The 15,451-nt window shown below is 61.1% G+C and overlaps 1 protein-coding gene across 1 annotated transcript; it reads left to right on the top strand.

The window, feature by feature from the left end:
- Positions 1–5,183: 5,183 nt before the first annotated feature.
- SOX10 (SRY-box transcription factor 10) lies at positions 5,184–15,451 on the top strand. The gene is made up of 4 exons (XM_059186934.1): positions 5,184–5,404; positions 5,866–6,383; positions 11,042–11,310; positions 13,506–15,451. The coding sequence occupies exons 2-4, from the start codon at positions 5,944–5,946 to the stop codon at positions 14,207–14,209; spliced, it is 1,413 nt and encodes a 470-aa protein (XP_059042917.1). The 5' UTR covers positions 5,184–5,404; positions 5,866–5,943; the 3' UTR covers positions 14,210–15,451.

Here is a 15,451-nt window from a genome sequence, read left to right as displayed (position 1 = left end):
ACGTAGGCCTCTCCCCTCAAACTCTGAGCTCCTGTGTCCCATACAGAGTACATTCCCGAAAGTTCAGCTCAGCGTGAGAGCTTCGGGGCAGACACCCGGAAGGGGTTTCTAGCAGCAGGGTCTGGAGAACAAGAACAAGCCCTCCTGGGAGGGCTTCTGAGAAGAGGGCAGAGGCCAGCTGCCCTGAGGCTGCCCTAGGCACTGGCCCAGCCTCCTTGTGGTCAGAGAGGGTGGGGCAGGCCAGGGAAGGAAGACTCCAGTCCCTGGAGCTGTCTTCCTGGCTTGGGGTGGGACCCTCGGCTTGGACCAGAAACAAGGACGGGGGAGAGCCCTTGTTGGGACAAGCCCTGGAACGCGGCGGTCCTCCATCCTCCACAAGCGCTCAGGCCCTCCACCTCCAGGAAGCCAGTCCTGCCTGCTCCAGCCTCGCCAATCTGTTCCGCTCTGGAACCCTGACAGCAGCTCAACTCAGGAAAGACTCCCTGAGGTCATGCTGTGCCCTGGGGAGGGCCAACACCAAGAAGGAAGGCATGGCCCTACCCTCTCGGGGGCTCCAAGTAGGAGGCAGAGACTGGCCCAGACACCACGCTGTGAGAGGAAGGGGGGTGCAAGTAACAACAACTCCACCAGCAAGTAATACAGGGAGAGAATTCCAGCCGAGCTCACGTCCAGGAGTGCGTCCCTGGAAGAGAGGGCCTCAGAGCTGAGCGGTGATGGGGAGCACGAGGAAAGTGCAAAGGCCCATGGGGGGGTAGAGGAGGGGACTGGCCCATGGCGGCCCCTGGGGTCTAGTGGCACGGGGCAGAATGGTCAGAGGTCCAGCTCCGGAGGTAAACTGCAGCCGCAGATGCATTCCCACCTATCACTGAGCTCCGGCCTGTCGCTGAACCTCTTGTGCCTCAGTTTCCTTCCTAGAAGGAGAATAACAACAGCACCCACTCGCTGGGTTGCCGAGAGGACAGAAGCACTCAGAGCCCACGGGAGGCTCTGGCAGTGCGGGCCTCTGCTATGGAGGGGGCCCAGGGAGGGGAGGCCCAGTGCTGAGGGGCTTATCATGCACCAGCCCGGTCTGATGCTGGGATTCGGGGGGCAGACGGTAAAACTCCTGAAGGCGGGTCCACACTGGCTACTCAGTAAACGCTTGTGCACTTGAACTGATGTGAGCATTTCAACCTCCCAGCACGTAAATTACTACTACGAACCAAACGCTGAGCTAGGCACTTGTGCGTGCATGTGAGTCTGTGCGGTTTCTGAATTCTCCCATCCACTCCCGCGTGCAGTGATGTATATTATCAGCATTTTACACATGCAAAAATCAAGTCCCAAGAAGCTAAGAGCACAAATTGCCCAAGGCCACGTGGATGCTAATGGCAGGACTTCCTGACTCCAAGTCCAGTGCTCCTTCCACTGCCCTCCAAACGACGAACCACACAGCCTGTCCAGAGGTGGCGGGGGTCTAGGAAATGTTCGAGGAAGTGCTCACAATCCCCATACGCTCACCCAGACTAAGCTTCTGCAGCGGTCACTACCCTACCCTTGACCCCTGACCTGTGCCCCTGAGCCCTCCCTCACCCCACTGTGCAGCCGCTCCCCTGCCACAGCCCCCCACTCCGCAGACACCCCAGTGTGACTGCAATTCCGACCTCCAGCTCTGGGTTCCAGAGCCCTGGCCCCCTGCCCTCTCCCCAGAGATGTGGGGCTCTGCGTGGGCTCGTCACAGCCTGCGGGCTCCAGGCCCCCAGTGATGGAAAGCAGGGCCCAGAGAGCTAAAAAGTAAGCACATCTGGACCCCCATCCCTGATGCAGAGTCAGCCAGTCTGTGGTGGGATCCAGGCTTCGGTATTGTTTAAAAACTTCGTACGTGATTCTGAAGTTCAGCAAGAATTACAATCAATCCTCAGACACCTGCCTAGGAGCTGGTGAGAAATGCAGAACCACAGCTCCCATCCCAGACCCGAAGAATGCCAGCCAGTGTTCTGCACACCTTTATGTTGAAAAGTACTGCCCTCGGCCAAGCCCCGCTTCTGCACAAACCAGCAGGTAGGGAGGAAAGCCAATCCCCTCCCCCTGGCCCCCGGGGCGCTGGACAGGTGGACAGGTGAGTGTCTGAAGCACTGAGAGGGGCCATAGGCCCCAGGGAATGAGGGAGTGACAGCCTAGACCAGGCGCCTCGAGGTGCTAAAGTGCTTTCCCAGTGTCCCCTCATCTGGTCCTCAGGCAGGAAGAGTCTCATGCCCAGCTGGGGAAACTGAGGCTGGAGCAGAGGCCCAACTTGACCAGCACCACCCCTCACCCTGGCGCAGCCCCTGCTCCACTGAAAAGCAGACCCCCCCATCTCAGCTCAGTGCGTCCTAGGAGGCAGGCAGGGAGGCACTGGGGGTCCCTGCCCAGGTGACAGATAAGGGACTGAGACCCAGGGCAGGGAACCAAGGGCGGAGCCTTCCACGGAATGGGCCCAGTGTCCTAGGAAGAGGACTCAGGGAGCTAAGGGGTTAAGGGTCACTGCTGACGGAAGCAGTTCTGCCAGGCAGGGTCCTCAGTGGACTTTACCTCTGACTGCCAAGGGCCATAATTCACTGTCAGGGCCATCTGAGCAGTAAGGCTGGGACTGGCAGCAACAGAACCCAGGTGGGGTGGGGGGAGGTCCCAGGAAAAGTCTGCAGCTCCTGAAAGGCCTCTCCACCCAGGGAGGGAAGCCTGACTCTCCACCATTACGCTCACACTCCCATGGCGGGCCCCTCTCTGCTGGGGAGAGAGGGCAGGCCATGGGGTCCGTGGCCACCACATCTCAGTGAGAAGGGGCAGGCTGGATGGGGGTGTGGCTGTCCTGCTAAGGGTAGAGCCCAGAGTACCTTCCTCCGGCACCCCTGCCCCCCCCAACTCACTGCACTCCAGGGATGCCTGGGGCCTTTGCCCTCTCTGCTGGAGGAAGCTGGGGCCCCCAGGGCCTGGGAATGGGATGGAGGGGATTACAGTGGGGGGGGGGGGGTGTCACAGCAGGGGTCCCCCCTGCCCCCGCCCCTTTGCCCACACCTCTGGGCATCAGGCAGCCCCTCCCCACACCCCTGAAGGCCCACCTGTCTCATCCAGCAACCTCCCAGCAGAAAGCCCAAGCACGGCAATGAGGAAACAGGAGAGAGGGGGAGACAGAGAGACAGACAGAGGGAGGGGAAGAGAGAGGTCCCCTCTGTCCAGCATGGCTTCTCTGTGGACCCAGAGCGCCCACCGCCGCACCCACCCCATCCTGGCACAGCTGGGCCCAGGAGGGTGAGGGAGGAGGGGAGCCGGAGAGGGGCGCTGTGGGACCCCACGCCCAGGCTTCTTACCCTGGGCCCTCTCCCTCTACGGCCACCCCTCCCACCCCAGGGGGGTCTCAGACGCCACAGGCAGCAGGGAAGTCCTTCCCTCCAAGAGGAGGAACCAAGGGATGGGAGGACAAGTGGGGACCCACCGGGATCGAGAGATGCCGGGCAGGCGGGCCGCGGGCGGACAGCAGCGGGTGTCGGAGACTGCTGCGGGCAGCTGGACACGACCGGCTGGATGCGCGTCCCTCCGTCCCTCTGTCCATCCAGGGCGGCTCCTCTCTGGGCGGTTCTGAGGCCGGGCGGGCGCTGTTAAAAAGCTTTTTATGTGTGTGTGTGTTAATCACATGATTGCCGTTCACCTGTATTTCGAACAAAGACAGCTCACTGTTTCAAGGCCCCGAACAAGAGTCTGGGCACAGGGAAGAGAAGGGAGGCGGGGGGAGGAGGGTTGGCAGCGCCGGGGGTGGCGTCGAGGAAAACTGGGGGGAGATTGTCCAAGGCCGGCAAGCGAGAGAAAGAGAAAACCCTTATCAAACTCCTAATTCACTGGGCTCCGAGGCCCCAGACACACTGGCCCGATTGTCTGACTGGTTGTGTGTGCGAGCATGTGTGTGTGTGTGTGTTCCAATGTCCGCTCCCCCCACCCCCAACATGCCTTTGCCTCGTGTGACTACCTCATTGTGTCCCATTACCCACCCCCCTCCACCCCCTTGGCCTTTCTCAAGCATGAGGCCTGGCCTAGACCCCCTTAGCAGCCCCAGTCCAGACGAGACTCCCTTGGGCTGGGCCTAAGGCCTTGCCCAGCCGCTGAGCTCAGGAGTGTACGTGGTCGCCCGCGCGGGCCCAGGCTCCACGTGCCCCTCCACGCCCACCCGAACCTCTGCCTCGACACCCGGCCCCTGGGAAAGGGGAGAGGAAAAGGAGCCTTGGGTGATGGGCGGGAAAGAAAAGGGAGAGAGGTGACCCCACTGGGGAGGTGGCCGAGGACAGGAGTGGGCAGAGAGGTGGGAGAGGGAGGCGGGCAGGGAGGGAGACACCCTGAAAGGGTGGGGAGTGCGGGACTTCACGACAGCCCTGAATGAGAATCTCCCCACCGCAGACCAAGAGAGCATGAACCCAGCGTGGAGGGAGTTGGGGTCCCAGAAGCCTTTCAGACCTAGCTGAAGAGGACCCCCCAGCCCAGCCCCACGGCCAGCTCCCCTAGGAACTTCAGTCCTGCCTCCCTCTACCTTGAGCCAGGCCAGCCCTTCCAAGCGCTGCGTGTCTGGTGAGAAGGGCCCAGGGCTGGAGCTAGGGCCTCTGGCCTGGGCAGGAGGTATCCAGCCACCCCTGCCTCTCCAGGTACGGACCCGCGTGTGCTTTCTCTCCCATATGAGCTGAGGCAGAGGGTAGCCTGGGTCAGGCTGGGAGGCAGGTGAGGCAGGCTGAGAAGAAGCGTCCCTCGGATCACAGTAGGCCCTCCCTAAGCGTCTTACACCAGCAGCGCAGGCCGGGCGCCCTCAGATGTCCACAGAACCTTCCCCTGTGTTCTCTTCATCCAGCCCCAATCCTTTGCCACCTGCCCATCCCGCCACCTGAGGCAGAGGCTGGGGGTCCCAGTTGGGCCCAATTTTCCTGCAGGTGACAGGTCCAACCCTGCCCACCTGCATCCTTTGGCTTTCCCGGCCTAACCACGCCCACTCCTACACCTCCCTGACTATGCCCAGGCCCCAAGACCGGCCTGGGACAGCCGCGCCTGGAGCTGGGGTGGGGGGGCCTGGCGGAGGAGCCCTGAGTGTTGGGGATGAAGGACAGCGCTGGAGGCTCCACCTTCTGCCCTTCCCTCCCTCCCCTCCCCCTCCCCCTCTCCCCCTCCTTCCTTCCCAGCCCTCGGCAGCAGCTCAGTGCTCAGTCAGTCTCAGGCTGTCCGGCCGGGGTGGTTGGTGGTGAGGTTTCAGGCTCCGTCGGGACGAGGCCGTGGCCTGAGGCTCAGGGCCCCCCAGCCCCTCCCTTCCAGCCCACCAGCGTCACCCCCCAGCCCCGAGCTGGACCGCACACCTTGGGACACGGTTTTCCACTTCCTAAGGACGAGCCCCAGACTGGAGGAGAGGTCCGAGGAGGTGAGTGAGTGCGCAGTCCGCTCCTCTGCTCCTGCCTTCCTGGGCCCGGGCCTGGGACCCCGCGGTGGGGCGTGGGTGGAGAGAGAATGACACCCGCATCTGCCCCCCGCCCCCGCCGGCTCCTCTAGACTCCATGGGGGGCAGGCAGAAGGGAAGACGGAAAGGTGAGAGAAAAGGTGGGAAATTCCAGGAGCCAGGATTAGAGTAGAATAAAGAGTCCGTTTTTCTTCCTTTCCATCAACAAACCTCCACCCAAAAAGAGGTTTAAAAAAACCCAAACCCACCCACACCAAGAGACGGTTGGGACCAGGTGGTGGGAAGACGCGGAGGCGGGCGCTCGGAGGCCGAGCCCGGGTCTGGCATGTGCGCGGGCCCCACCTCGGGGCTGTGCCCGCGTCGCGTTCCGGCTGCCGTCGGCGCTGCGCTCACCGCCGCTCCGTCGCGTCCTCCTTCCTATCCAGGTGGGCGTTGGACTCTTCGCGAGGACCCCGGCGGCGGGCCCCGGGGAGGCGGCCGAGGCGGCTGCGGCCGGGGGCGACATGGCGGAGGAGCAGGACCTATCCGAGGTGGAGCTGAGCCCCGTGGGCTCCGAGGAGCCCCGCTGCCTGTCCCCGGGGAGCGCGCCCTCGCTGGGGCCCGACGGCGGTGGCGGCGGCGGCGGCGGCGGATCGGGCCTGCGAGCCAGCCCGGGGCCCGGCGAGCTGGGCAAGGTCAAGAAGGAGCAGCAGGACGGCGAGGCGGACGATGACAAGTTCCCCGTGTGCATCCGCGAGGCGGTCAGCCAGGTGCTGAGCGGCTACGACTGGACGCTGGTGCCCATGCCCGTGCGCGTCAACGGCGCCAGCAAGAGCAAGCCGCACGTCAAGCGGCCCATGAACGCCTTCATGGTGTGGGCGCAGGCGGCGCGCAGGAAGCTGGCCGACCAGTACCCGCACCTGCACAACGCCGAGCTCAGCAAGACGCTGGGCAAGCTCTGGAGGTGAGCGCCCCCGAATCGCCTCCGGGGAGCTCCCGCGGGCCCCCCTAGCTGCGGGTGGATTCAGGCCAGACGCGCGCTGCCCGGGCCCTTCTCGCGGGGGGCAGCCACCGCTCTGATGGGACTGGAAGACCAGGTGTGGGGCTCGGGCCCGCCCTTCCCCCACAAGTACCCCCTTGAGGTTGCGCCGCCTTAGAACTCCAGTGGCCTAGGCAAGGGTCCCCACCCGGGGCAGCGGGCAGGAGGGCGCCCCCTCGTGGTTGGAATTCCGTCGGTGGCAGGCGAAGGGCCTGAGCTTCTTCCTGGGGGGGTAAAGGAGAGGGAGGGGGGAGGATCCCGAGGGGCCCACACCAAAGACCTTCACTAACGTCTTCCGCCGGCCCGGCGCACTGGAGGGTGCCACTGCCACCGGCCCCACTAGTCAGGGGGATGCCCGAGAAATGCTTGGGACAGAACGGAAGGCCTGGCTGGTGAAGCAGGGAAACTAAGGCAGCCAGTTCAAGGAAAATAAGGAACTCAGAAGGAGCCTTTGAAAGAGTGAGGGATGGAGAACGGCCAAGGGCAAATCTGTCACTGCAGGATCCTGTCTTGTCCCAACTACCTTCATCGTGCCCTCCTTATCCTCCCCTCCTTCCGGGTTGGGGGAGGGGGGACTCTTGTCTTTATCCTCTAGGGTAAGGGCCGCACAGAGAGAAGTATCCCCTCCCACCCTGTGCCAGTGCTGCCAGGCCTGCCCCTCTCTCCCTCCCTCCCGACGTCCGGCGCCATCTTCTTTTCCAGGGCCCCACCCAGCGCTGAGTAACCTCCTACCCCTCCAGCCCCAGAGCTGGAGCCGAGCGCCCTGGCCAGGAGGAAACCTTGGCCCCTCAGAGTCCTTGGTCCCCTGGGGCCAGCCCAAACCTCTGGGGGAAAACATGCCCCCCAACGAGGAAGCCGGCCACCCCTCCCCTCAGGTCTGGGGCTCAGCCTGGCCCCTTGGGATATGTTGAGCAGGGTAACCACCTCCCACCTCAGGCATCCTGGGCAGCTCAGGAAAAGAACAGGCGATCCAGGAGATGCAAGCCTGCAGAGGCCCCCTGATGCCCCCACCAGACTGCCTAAGAGACAGGTCCAGAAAGGAAAAGGGACCTCAAAGTCCACATCCCAGCTGGTGGCAGAGCAGGGTCAAATCCAGGTCTACTGGTCGTCCTCCACACTGTCCTTGGTGACAGTGGCGGGTCACCCCTTGGCTCTAAAGCGTGGTTAGGAGGTGGGGGGACAGAGAAGGGGAGAGTGGAAGTACAGCACACCTCAGTTCCAGAAAGTCGGCACTTCTCAGAGGAGCGAGCTTCCCTCCTGCTGCTGCCCTCCCCTGGTGGGCCCCAGTGTAATGGAGATGGGGCCTAGAAGGCCAAAAGTTTAGGGTGGTACAAGAAGCTAGAAGGCCCCCCCAAGAGACCAAGAGGGATTCGCATCCAGCCCCAGGGCCCCATGTGTTTGCTGATGGCCTGGTGCCCCTTCACATCCCCATCTTGGCCGTCAGCGCTCTGCTCATCCCGGGCAGGCAGGCCTTGGGCTTAGTGACCAGCCTGCTGTAAGGACTCAGAGGCTCCAGCTCTGCCCAAGAGCAGTGTCAAAACTAGCTCGTCCGCCCAAGGTCCATCTGCACAGCCCCGGCCAATACTCTTGGTGTCGTGGGACAGAGAAGAGCAAATGAGAGACAGACAACCAGGAGGGAGACAGGCAGAAGGAGCAGGTCCTGGGGATCAGGAACAGACCGCAGCACCAGCTCAATGACAGCATCAACACAAGGATGGACCCCCACTTGTCCCTCAACCCACTGCAAGGGATTTAAGACTAGACCCTCCATTGTCCCTGTTCTTGTTCCTCCAGCCCAGAACCCTGGGCTTGGGCTCCCTCCAGAGGACTAGTTCCTGGCCATCCGTGATTGGCCCCAAGGGCCAATCTAGCATAGGGCCATCAGGAAAGCGGGCACTGCTTGCTCAGGACCCAAGCCCAGGGTAGGAGGGTGGCAGGAAAAGGACAAGGATCAAAGGCTATCCCCATAGGTGGGCGAGCTACCTGGATCCTGGGTGGGGGCCCATACCGAAATCCCTCCCCGGTTCATAATTCCCAGGCCACCAGGGAGGGTATGGGCTAAACAGGCAGAACTAGAAAACAGGGCCCTAAACCCAAAAAGACTGCTTAGGGTGCTGGAAGTGGGTTGGGGTCAGACACCCAGCGTCCAGGTCCTGGCTCCTAAGTGGCTGTGTGAGCTCTAATAGTCACATGCTGACGGTTGTACATTGGTGGACTTGCTGGAAAGAGTAATTAGACCCCAGAGACTGAAAAGGGGGTCACAGGCTGGAGCCTCTCTTGACCCCCAAGTCCACAGGCCCCTTCCCTGACAGAGAGAGCAGACGGAGCAGCAGCCCGTGCCCCACCTTAGGAGCACCCCCCCACCACCACCAAGTTGGGATTTCCAGTTTGCAGGGGAAACCAGCCTACCCTCTCCTGGCCCCTATTCCAGACCCGGGAGATCTAGAGGACAGAGGCCAGGTGGAATGCAAATGAGGATCGGGTTTGCAGTTAGAGCGGTGGGTACATGGGGGGGTCTGGGGGACAATGCAAGGCTGGTGCGGGGGGTCAAGATGAACAGAGCTGAGGTTGGAGTAAGGCTGGGGTCGGGGCTTGGAGGCTCATTAGCCAGCTGGGCTGGGGTGGGGGCTGGAGGTGGGGGGACCAGAGGTCAGGATCCTGTCAAGATTAGGGTACTGCTGGGACCTAGCAGGGTGGTGACAGTGTATCGTGTTGGATTCTTCCGTGTCTTGTGGCCTGTGCCCCCACTCCATGCCCCCACTGTGTTCTTGCTGATTCACACCCAGTTGCCAGCTGGATAGAGGGCACAAGCAAGGATCTGGGTAGGAGAGGAAGCTCAGTGTCCCCAGCCATTGCAGAGCGTCTGAGCTGGGGCCCTTGGAAGTGGCTGAGTCCTCTAGTGCCTCTCTCTCTCCACCCTCAACACACACACACACACAAATCTGCGGCCCAGCCTCCCTGAGGCCTGGCTAGGGGGATAGCCTGCATGGCTGGGGGAGAAAGGGGGCAGCCCACTCCCTCGTCCCAGAGGAGGTGCTGATCTGGGGTTTCCATCCCATCCCTCAGCTGGAGGGATCCTTGGAGAAAGCTACATTAGGGCTGGGTTCTGGCAGCCTGGTGGGGGGAGGGGGCGGCTGGGCAGGCTAAGCTGCACAGGAATGCTGCCTCCGGCTAGGAGGTGCCTGGTATGACCACCCCCTCCCATCCTGGACAGGAGGGCTAGGCCTTCTGCTGGCTGGGGGAGGAGGGCAGCGGAGACAGGCCCCTTGGGCAGCAGAGTCACACTCCCAGAGTCCCTCATGTCTAGGACTCTCTGAGTCTGTTCTTTGCCCTCAGCCCACTCCACTTGAGGCACTCTATTCTGCCCTCCTTGCCCTGGGGGCAGCCAAGCCTTAAACATCACCCCCTCCACTGTCCTCCAGCCCTGGCCTGAGGCTGGACTTGAGTGGGCCCCAGGCACTGCCTTCAGGGCTGGTCTCAGGCTGGGGAGAGGGTCTATCTGCCTCTGTCTCAGGGTCTGGAAAGAAAGTCTAGCTTCCTCTACCCTCTGTCACTCCCTGGACAAGGAGATGTGATCTCCCCTGGGATGCTGTGACCCCACAGAGCAAAGGGGACTTTCATCCTGTCTGCACCACACTGGGACTCACAAAAGGAACATTCCAAGGTTGAGAGGGCCCACCCCAGGTCCTCCTGGCCCAGGCCCCCACCCCCAGCAGTATGAGAACAGCACCTGTTTCTCAAGGTGCCTGCCCTCCACCCCCAGGCCTCGTGCAAGGGGCTTCACACCCAGGACCTCAGCCAATCTGACACCCAGTGAAGTAGGCATTATCCTCTAGGGACAAGCAAAGAAGCCCATAGGAGCAATTTGCCCGTGGTCCCACAGCTAGCCAGTAGCAGAGACTGAGTTCTTCCCCCCACTCTGCTTTGCATACCTCCAGCCCCAGGGAGCTCATCCCCTAAGAAGGCAGCCAGCTCTACCTCCAGACAGATCTGATGACGGGAAAGCTTTTTCTTTCCTTGAAATGAAGTTCCATATCCCTCAAAAGCCCTATTCCTGGGGCACCTGGGTGGCTCAGTCGGTTGAGCATCTGACCGCTGGTTTTGTCTCAGGTTGTGAGCTTCTTCTGGCTCCTGGAGTCAAGCCCTGCCTTGGGCTCCTCAAACAGAATCTGCTTGCCCCTCCCCATTCCCCTCCAACCCCCTTCCCCACCACCTCCCCGCCCCCCACCGTTGTTTGTGTGCTCACACTCATGCTCTCTCTCCCTCTAGGATAAATGAATAAATCTTAAAAAAAAAAAAAAAAAAAAAAAAAAAGCTCTATCCATACGTCTAACTCCATCCTCAGGGTTGCCAGGAGCCCCTGAGAGTTTAGGGACGATCACAGCCTTCTGAGCCTGTGGATCCTCCGGCCTCACTTCCTAGTTTGTGACTCAAAGAGCAAACCCCCACCAACTCCCTCTGCCCTGGACCCCGCCCACCCTCTGCACTTGCCACCCCCACCCCCGCACCCCCAGGCCTCATTTGTCTGAGGACAGAGACTCACACTGGCCGCTGGGCTATCTCCCCCAACTGTACCGCCCCAGGCTGCTGAACGAGAGTGACAAGCGCCCCTTCATCGAGGAGGCTGAGCGGCTCCGAATGCAGCACAAGAAGGATCACCCGGACTACAAGTACCAACCCCGGAGGCGGAAGAACGGAAAGGCGGCCCAGGGGGAGTCAGAGTGTCCCGGCGGGGAGGCCGAGCAGGGCGGCGCTGCTGCCATCCAGGCCCACTACAAGAGTGCCCACCTGGACCACCGGCACCCGGGAGAGGGCTCCCCCATGTCAGATGGGAACCCCGAGCACCCCTCAGGTGAGTGCTGGGCTGATGAGCTATGGGTGGGGAGAGCCTGGGCGCTGGGGAGGCTCACCCAGCTGCACAGTTGCCCCAGTTGGGGTGCAGGGTCCGGGAGGGAGCTCGGTGGGAACTCAGGCCCCCGAGGAAGTAGCTGGGCCAGATGGCTCTGGTGGATGGAAGCGGGCACAGCTACTAAGTGAAGAGGCCAGTTAAGGAGGCTGTGGAGGCCATGGAGGCCGAGGGGTGAGTTACAACAGGGAAAGCAGAGACAGGGTGATTTTGAGAGATGGGTGATCAGATGGAGGAGAGATCATTGCCTCCTTCCCGCCTCCCAGTCTGATGGGGGAACCATAGCAGGGGATCTTGAGCAAGTGCCATGGAGAGGCCAGACATAGGGCATCTCGTTACATTCTTATTAATGAAAATACCAGCTAACATTAATTGAGCACCTACTGTGTACAGGCACCCGAATTACCTTATGTGTATTATCATTCAATTACTCTGAGCTGTGATGAGGCAGCCACACTGCCTGGGCTCCGACTTCAGCTGTGTGGCAAATGACGCCCATGTCACGGATGAGTAAACGGACACAGCTGAGTCTGAGCCCAGGCAGCTGGATTCCGGGGCCCCTGCTGACACTAGTGCTGCCTTGCTTCTGTTCGTACAACGTGTAGAAGGCCGTACGTGGGGTCAGGCATATGGGAAGTCTCTGTCGGCACAGCTTTGCCCTCAGGAGACACGCCCGAGTCCTCCTTTGTGCCAGACCTAGGAGCAGACACCAGAGGCACCAACAAGAGAAGCTCCCTGGTCTACGAGGTCCACAGTGTAGAGGGAGGAGCAGGGATGAAAACAAATGAACGAATCCAAAACAAGTGTGCATGAAGCCTGCACCTTCCAGAAGGAGGCCGTGTCTGAGCTGCTTAGTATCATCTTTGGGCTTTTTTTTTTTTAAGATTTTTTAAAATTTATTTATTGGACAGACAGAGATCACAAGTAGGCAGAGAGGCAGGTAGAGAGAGAGGGAAGCAGGCTCCCCACTAAGCAGAGAGGCCGATGCAGGGCTTGATCCCAGGACCCTGGGACCATAACCTGAGCCGAAGGCAGAGGCTTCAACCCACTGAGCCACCCAGTGGCTCCAGGTGCCCCAGTATCATCTCTGTTTTACTGATAAGGAAACAGGTTAGAGAAGATGAGCATTTTTCCAGGATCACACAGTAAGTGATAGAGCCAGGATTCCAACCCAAGTGAGCCTCTCAAACTCCAGAGCACTTGGCCAGTGCCGGACCTGGCATTGCCTCTGGCCTGATGTGAGAGACATGGGCCGGCCCCCAAGGAGCCCCCAGTCTCATAGACCAAGGGCATGTTCTCTCTCCAATGGGATCCCCAGTCCAGCCGTCTCTCCCACACAACTTACATACCTTACCTTCAAAGATTCAGGGACACACACACACACACACACACATACACACAGCAGAAGACCACTACCAAACAGTCACCTTGGAATACAACCGTGGGCCTGGGTCTCTGCTCAACCTTCAAGGCCCAGCTCAGCTTCCTTTCCCCAGAGAGACCTTCCCTAAGTGCCCACGGCAGGGCGGGTAGCTTCTTCCTCTGGTCTCCTGAGCCCCCTGCATGTCCCGTCACTTCTGAGCTGCCCTCCAGTTCTGTGTGAGTCTCTGGATCCTCCCCCAAGACTGGGAGCTTGTAAAGTAGGATCCCCTTTCTTTCCTCTTGTGTGCCCTGCACCTGGCACCACACCCCCTAAGCATTTGGTGAATGAATGTGTGAATGAGAAAACCAAGGAACGGGTGGAACGAGTCAGCTAAGTGCCCATCCAGGGGACAGCTAAGGGGCAGCGGGGGCAGAGAAGGAAGCTGACTTCTGCTGATATGAGGAACAACTTCCCCAACAGGGAAGGTCGTTCAGGATGCAGCAAGTCTCTCCAGGAGGTGGGTGACAGGGAGAGTCCTGCTGTGGGTGGGGGAGGCCGATGCACCCCTCCAAATGGGGGTCTTCAGAAACAGCTGGAGACCAGCCCTAGACTGTTAGAGAATTAAGCACCAACTTGGGCTGCCCAAACGCGTCAAGCGTACAAGGTCACGCCGTGATCCATCCTCAGCCCCCCGAGGCATCTTCTCTGACAGTGAACCATCAGAATCCAGAAGCCTCTGACTCACTTCCCACTTTCTTTCTGTCTCCCTTCCACCCAGGCCAGAGCCATGGCCCACCCACCCCTCCGACCACCCCAAAGACAGAGCTGCAGTCGGGCAAGGCAGACCCCAAGCGGGATGGGCGCTCCATGGGGGAGGGCGGGAAGCCTCACATCGACTTCGGCAACGTGGACATCGGTGAGATCAGCCACGAGGTAATGTCCAACATGGAGACCTTTGATGTGGCTGAGTTGGACCAGTACCTGCCACCCAACGGGCACCCGGGCCACGTGGGCAGCTACTCAGCAGCCGGCTATGGGCTGGGCAGCGCCCTGGCTGTGGCCAGTGGACACTCCGCTTGGATCTCCAAGCCACCAGGCGTGGCTCTGCCTACAGTCTCGCCACCCGGCGTGGACGCCAAAGCCCAGGTGAAGACGGAGACCGCAGGGCCCCAGGGCCCGCCGCACTACACCGACCAGCCGTCCACCTCGCAGATCGCCTACACCTCCCTCAGCCTGCCCCACTACGGCTCCGCCTTCCCCTCCATCTCCCGCCCCCAGTTTGACTACTCTGACCATCAGCCCTCAGGACCCTATTACGGCCATTCAGGCCAGGCCTCTGGCCTCTATTCGGCCTTCTCCTACATGGGGCCCTCGCAGCGGCCCCTCTACACGGCCATCTCTGACCCCAGCCCCTCAGGGCCCCAGTCCCACAGCCCCACACACTGGGAGCAGCCAGTATATACGACGCTGTCCCGGCCTTAAAGGGGGGGCCCTGTCATCGCCACCTTGCCCGGCCCCTCTGGGTGGCATGCCCCTTCCCCCAGCCCTCGTGCCCTGTTCCTCACCCATCTCAGGCCTGGTGGTGGCTGGAGAGGAGGCTGCAGAGGCTGACAGCTGAGGGAAGGCTTTCTGTCTGGCTCACTGCCTTTGATGACCCCACCCCATCCTATCCCGGCTCCAGCCCAGGCAAAGCCCTGGGCTACTAGGCTGGGCAGAAGAGAAGGAGGGGACTGTTGCCCCTAGACTGAATGATGAGGGGCTGCACCTTCCCCCCCAGGAATGACCCTCATCCCAGGACCTGAGAAAGACCCATTCACCCTCCTCTGGGAGTCGGGGAGGCATCCAGGGTTGGATGGGAATCGGAGGCCCTGCCACGCCTGGGCCCGTGTTGGCTTTCTCGTGGAGAGTGAGGGGTCTGACATAACCCGTGCCACTTGGGCCACGTGCCTAAGATCAAAGCCAGCCAGAGACCTGCGTCAGTGCCTACAGTGGGCTACGTCTGCCCCTCGGGGGCTGAGGACAGCTCTGAACAGCCTGGGCGGGGCAGGAGTGCTCAGAGGGAGGACTCCTCATCCCCACAGGGCCCCCTCCCCTTCTGAACACAGGGAGGAATTGGCACAGAGGCCTCCGGACCCATTTCCATGCCAGCCACCTCATTTTTTGTCTCACGGAGACAGGGCGTCCTGGTCCTACTCCATGACAGCCCCCCAGACCTTGAGGCACCTCCCGGATGAGGAGTGAGAAGGCAGGGGCTCTAGGAAAGGATTCAGAGACAATTCACAGAGCCTTTCTCCCAGGCTCCCTGCCAACTCCCTCTCCCCTCACCAGGCTCTGCGGTCCTTGCTCTGTCAGCCCCGGCCCCTCGGGCTTCCCAGAGGGTCACAGCTGCTCAGACCTCTGCCCTTAGCTCCAGGAGGAGACACAGGACAGGGCCCGGGACCCAGGTTGCTGGCAGCAGGCTGAAGACACTAGACTTCGGACATGTACGTTCTGCCCTGGCCTTTTGCCCTTTGCCTCCCAGTGGTATCTGAATAAAGTATGTAGCTCTGTCTGCCCCTATCTTCCTGTTCTGCAGCCCCGCAGTCCACATGTAACTCATTACTGCCCCCTCTTATTTATCTCAGTAGACCCCTCTCCCCTCTCCCCTCCTCCTAGGTATTCCAGCCCCTATTAACTCTGCATTAAGCATTCCACATAATAAAATTAAAGGTTCCGGTTACCTGC

This window comes from Mustela lutreola, chromosome 8 (assembly GCF_030435805.1).
Source record: "Mustela lutreola isolate mMusLut2 chromosome 8, mMusLut2.pri, whole genome shotgun sequence".
Classification (NCBI taxonomy): Eukaryota; Metazoa; Chordata; class Mammalia; order Carnivora; family Mustelidae; genus Mustela; species Mustela lutreola.
This window is presented reverse-complemented; position numbering and strand designations above follow the sequence as displayed.

What these genes read in the sequence shown, in the direction of transcription:
- SOX10 (XM_059186934.1), top strand. Translation starts at nt 5,944, where the DNA reads ATGGCGGAGGAGCAGGACCTATCCGAGGTGGAGCTGAGCCCCGTGGGC. An exon ending in ACGCTGGGCAAGCTCTGGAG is followed by an intron (nt 6,384 to 11,041) that starts GTGAGCGCCCCC and finishes GTACCGCCCCAG; the next exon opens with GCTGCTGAACGAGAGTGACA. An exon ending in GAACCCCGAGCACCCCTCAG is followed by an intron (nt 11,311 to 13,505) that starts GTGAGTGCTGGG and finishes CCTTCCACCCAG; the next exon opens with GCCAGAGCCATGGCCCACCC.